Source organism: Montipora foliosa, chromosome 3 (assembly GCF_036669935.1).
Source record: "Montipora foliosa isolate CH-2021 chromosome 3, ASM3666993v2, whole genome shotgun sequence".
Classification (NCBI taxonomy): Eukaryota; Metazoa; Cnidaria; class Anthozoa; order Scleractinia; family Acroporidae; genus Montipora; species Montipora foliosa.
Genome location: NC_090871.1, coordinates 68,605,991 through 68,610,990, shown reverse-complemented (window position 1 = coordinate 68,610,990; position 5,000 = coordinate 68,605,991). Strand labels below are relative to the sequence as shown.

The 5,000-nt window shown below is 39.8% G+C and overlaps 1 protein-coding gene across 1 annotated transcript in view; it reads right to left on the bottom strand.

Moving 5' to 3' along the window:
* The window catches only part of LOC137998097 (uncharacterized), an 80,410-nt gene that overhangs the window by 36,980 nt on the left and 38,430 nt on the right, over positions 1–5,000 (bottom strand). The window contains exon 5 of the mRNA XM_068844514.1: positions 1–947. This exon is cut by the window's left edge and continues 390 nt beyond it. Coding sequence (XP_068700615.1) covers positions 1–947 — 947 coding nt within the window. The remainder of the gene's footprint in view (positions 948–5,000) is intronic.

The following is a 5,000-nucleotide window of genomic DNA, read 5'->3' as shown; positions in this document are numbered from 1 at the left end:
TTGTGTACCTTGTTTTCCCATAAATCTTGTGATGAGGTTTAATGTAGACGGTACCATTAGTTCCTTGTTCATAATCGCTTTGGTTGAAAGCTACGAAAGTGCAGTTCAAATTCAACAACTTTCTTGTTTTTTCACTCTGGGAAATGGGCGTGTCAGTTTGTGGTGGGTGTAAAGTGACAGTGCTTTTACATTTTCCAACGTATGGGTCGTACACTTCGTTAGCAGCACAGTACCAAACATGGTGTATATTTCGCTCCAAATCCATTTTTTTGTCTTTGACTGTGACCCTGATCTCGAATGAGGAAGTAAAATCAAACAAGATAGTCAGAGGCGGTGGACATAAGGGCTCATTCCAACAGTTGTCGTCGTTCTTTAAATCGCTGGGCTTAAATCCGTTACACAATGCGCATTGCAGATTTCGAAACCTTGTTATCTTGCAGTTTCTCATAAAAGAAACAGGAAAAGCATACCCCAAGCACTGTGATTGGCAGTAAGATCCATTTTTCTCCCGACCAATCCCGGAACAGTCTTGAAAACGTGGGATACATTGCTTCAAGTATTGCCTCCAAGATTCTCTGATTTTTACTGAACAATTGGCATGCGCGAAGCGCATAAAATCACTAAGATTGAACGACGTTGTGTTAAACCATTTACTGCAATTCGCCTCAAGTTTCCAGTAGGTTGTATTCACTGCGCCATTGCACCTTGCACAAAAGACATTTCTGTAAGTAATGCGCCTGTGGCAATCAAACACGGGCCAGTCATTAAACTGATCGCTTTGATCTTTATTTTGACATTTACGGCGCACAATCTCATCTGTCCAGTTCCTTGGGCATGTGCTTCGGACTGCAAAACCAACATACTCTTGAGCCAGTTGATTTTCGACAGGACGACAGATTTCATGTTGGCTTAGTGGGTTTCCTCGAGGGTTGACTCGTTTTCTGCATCTGTAAATGATAACGATAACGATAGCGATAGTAACCATTTGATTAAAGTTTAATTATAACATAACAGAAGTAAAACGCGTCTTTTGATTGGTCAATGACCGTATACAATTTTCCCATGGGTAAATGGTTATGACAAAAACACATGACGCCGTGCGCCGGAAAAAAAAGCTTTTCCCCTCAAACATTAGTAAAGATTGACCACTTTACTCAAGAAAATGCTAAAATTTCTTCGCAGCTTGATGAAAAAAAGAGTTTTAACCCGTTAGCGTATAATTTTACTCGAATCATCGGCAAAGCGATTTGCAAGCCCAAGTAAAAGCCAAGAAGTTTGGTTTTAAAAAATTTGGTTATAAAAGTTAACACTATAAAATCGACGTTCGATGTCGACGTGACACCATCATCAAGATATAAAGTTGAGGGGAATAAAAAGAGCTAATATATACAGACTAGTAAGAATACACTAGGGAAAAAAATATGCTAATAAAATTAAAAAAAAAATGAAATAGAAACGATAAAATCACGAAGCCATATAAACAAATACTTTAAGACAGCTTTGAGCAAATGGAGTATTTTTGTTTGTTTAAAGTGGCTTTAAGTCCCTTATGAACAGCATCTCAAACATAAGGCAGTCCCACTTAGTTTTGCACTTCCTTAAAATACTGAAAAGTCTAGAAAGGCTGGAAATGTCACTGCCATGCGTCCGCATGTGCTCGCCGTTAGCGGTCTTGCCCACGTGTTCGTCGACTCTTTGGTGTAGGTGTCGGCTTGTATAGCTGACATAACCAGCCTCGCACTGGTCACATTGGAAATGGTAGGCGAAATCGATTTTTCAGAAATTTATGGACAATCTTCAGAAAGAACCCACAGCCAGCGAAAGACTGCAAGTAACGCGCATCGTGCTGCCATTCAAGTGTCAGCGATCAGCCAATACTGTAAGACGCCAAACATCAGAACTATCTTCAAAGATTAGCATGCAGTTATCCCCCGTATTTACCAGTCGCAAATTAAACGATGATTTGAAACATATGGAACAAAAACCCGCCCTGGTAAACAAACAGAAACTCGTCTACCATTTCCAAGGTGATCAGTGCGAGGCTGGTTATGTCAGCTATACAAGCCGACACTTACACCAAAGAGTCGACACACGTGGGCAAGACCGCCATCGGCGAGCACATGCGGACGCATGGCAGTGGCATTTCCAGCCTTTCTAGACTTTTCAGTATTTTAAGGAAGTGCAAAACCAAGTGGGACTGCCTTATGTTTGAGATGCTGTTCATTAGGGACTTAAAGCCTATTTTAAACAAACAAAAATACTCCATTTTCTCAAAGCTGTTTTAAAATATTTGTTTATATTGCTTCGCTTTGTGATTTTATCGTTTCTTTTTCATTTTTTTATTTTATTAGTATAACATTATGTGTATTCTTACTAGTCTGTATATATTAGCTTTTTTTATTCCCCTCAACTTTATATCTTGATAATGGTGTCACGTCGACATCGAAACGTCGATTTTATAGTGTTAACTTTTAGAACCAAAGTAAAAGCCAGCTCGATGAATTAGAGAGCGAGAGGCATTCAAAGAAGACAAAGGATGTTACAAACTGTCACAAGATGTTTTGGTTATCTTATACAACAAACAGAAAACGGTTCAGCGTGTACTATCGAATTACAGTTTGCGTAAGCACTCAAGAAACTGCAGTCCACTCGGCTATCGCCTCATGCGACTCTCACGCTTCTTTCGTGCTGAGCAACCTCCCTCGTGCAACTATTTAACAATTATTCGCCGAAGGCAAAGTAAATGTTGGTGAATATTTACCGAGACGTAGTCGAAATAAATATTACACAATAGGTGCGGTTACACTCACCATGGTAAATGCCATTTCCCATGGTAAATTATCCCACGGTGCCTCACACTTGGGTTTTAGTATACCGTGTTAACTAGGGGTCACACGTTACGAAGATTACCGAGGTAAAACGAAATCTCACGCAATTCATTGGCGGGAAATTTAATCACAACTTCATCAGCATAGCGATTGGCTCTTGTACCTCGGGCATCAAAACACCCTTCCAACTTCCCACGTTAAATGTCATGGGCGCTTCCACTGATCTTTTTGACGTATCCATGGATATTTAACACGGGAAATTTACCTCGGGAAGCGTCGGTCACACTACTAAATACAGTTTCCCGTGGTAAAAAGGCAATTTACCACGGTAAAAGTGCCCCGTGTAACCGCACCTAATATTCACCGAGCCTGAAGCGAATAATTGTTTTAGTATAATTTTCAGTGGTGAATATCAAGAAAGTGCAAAACAACATGCTAAAACTCGATAAAAAGGCACGAAAAGCGCTTACTTAGCTTAGCACCCACGCCTTCAAAATGTTATTTTCTCGGGACAGCGCGGTGAATAGACCACTTTCATAAATACCATAATACTCTTTGTTTTCCCTACAAAATTTTGCATAAAAATTCTTTGTATTTTCTTTTGGTCCCAAGAGGACCCGGAAACAATGCTTCTTCAAAATGTTGGAGAACAAATAAAGCGTATTATGGTATTTTTTTAAAGTGGCCTATATACCACCGAATAGGCCTTTTGCAACAAACGATCACATGGTACAAAATTCCCCATGCTGGAGGCCAAGCTCATTATTATTCCCGCACTGGATATTAAAACAAAGGCAAGTCAAGCTTAACTGGTTCAGGTATCTTTGTTTTAATGTCCCAGTGCGGGAATAATAATAAGCTTCCAGGCATGGTGGATTTTGTACCATGTGATCGTTTGTTGCAAAAGGCCTATACTTACATTCACCGCTGAAAATTATACTAAAACTCGATAGTACAAGCTGAACCGTTTACTATTTGCTTAATCTTGTCTAGCTGAGTGCAACTGCTTTACTAAATGGGGAGACTGTAAAACTGTAAATCAAATCACTTGTCATTAAAGCAAATCCAATCAAATGATAAGTTTAGGGGAGAGAGGAAAAACGGAGTACCTGGAGGGAAACCTCTAAGGGCAGAGTCGAGAACAAACAACCTCAACCTAAATGTGACTCAAAGTCAGAGAATCCAACCCAGGTCAAATTGGTGTATAGCAAGGCCACTACCTCTTTCCCCAATACCCCACTCCATTTCTCTACCCCTCCCTCCCCCCCCCCCCCCCTTCCCCCTATATGCGCGATCCAAAATCCAAGGAAACTATCGGTCGGTTTGTAGGTGGTGGAATTTATGCCCCAAGAATACGATTATCGACGTTTTAAAACCCATTGTTGGTTCATCAAGGGGATAGATGGACACTTTGATGAAAACTTTTCCTGCAAGCATCTGTAGCGCTACTTCACACAAAGGCAAGCAGCTTTTATCCTAGAAGTTCTCTATCCAATAATTTGTAAGGAATTTATTGACCATTTTTACATTAAAAGAAAAGTCTTGTTAAAACTCAACTAACGCTATCTTCCACCCCCTCCCTCTCAGTAAGCGGATTGACTACAAATACGATGCGAAAGGTTATTACTGTGAACATATCGAAGTGTAAATTAGGCCAGCAACCGTTGGTGATAATTCTATTGGTATACCTTGGATCGGCGTAATCATTTTTATTGCATCCATTTAGGTCTAGATAGCAGCAAAAATATAGATAATCCTATAAACATAACAACTTTCTTTAATTTTCCAGACATGTTTCGACAGTACATCCGTCATCTTCAGTGTTACATATTTTGAAATCGCCGTTGAATTTAAAGCGAACGTGATCTTACAAACTTCGTTAGATTGCGTTGTCAATATTGCGTATTAAATCAAAACAGAACAAAACAAAAATTTTAAACGAGTGACGCTTATAATAGGCCATTTCCGAGTTCATGTTCGCCTCTTCTTCAAAGCGAGTCTAAGTGCGAAGTTTTTCTTATGAAAATTAGTTTTCGTTCATATGCAAAGTAGAACCAATTACCATCACAAACACTTCGCACTTAGACTCGCTTTGAAGAGGAGGAAGACATGAACTCGGAAATGGCCTATTAGTTCCTTACAGGGAGAGAGTCAGGTTAATGTGTTTCACCT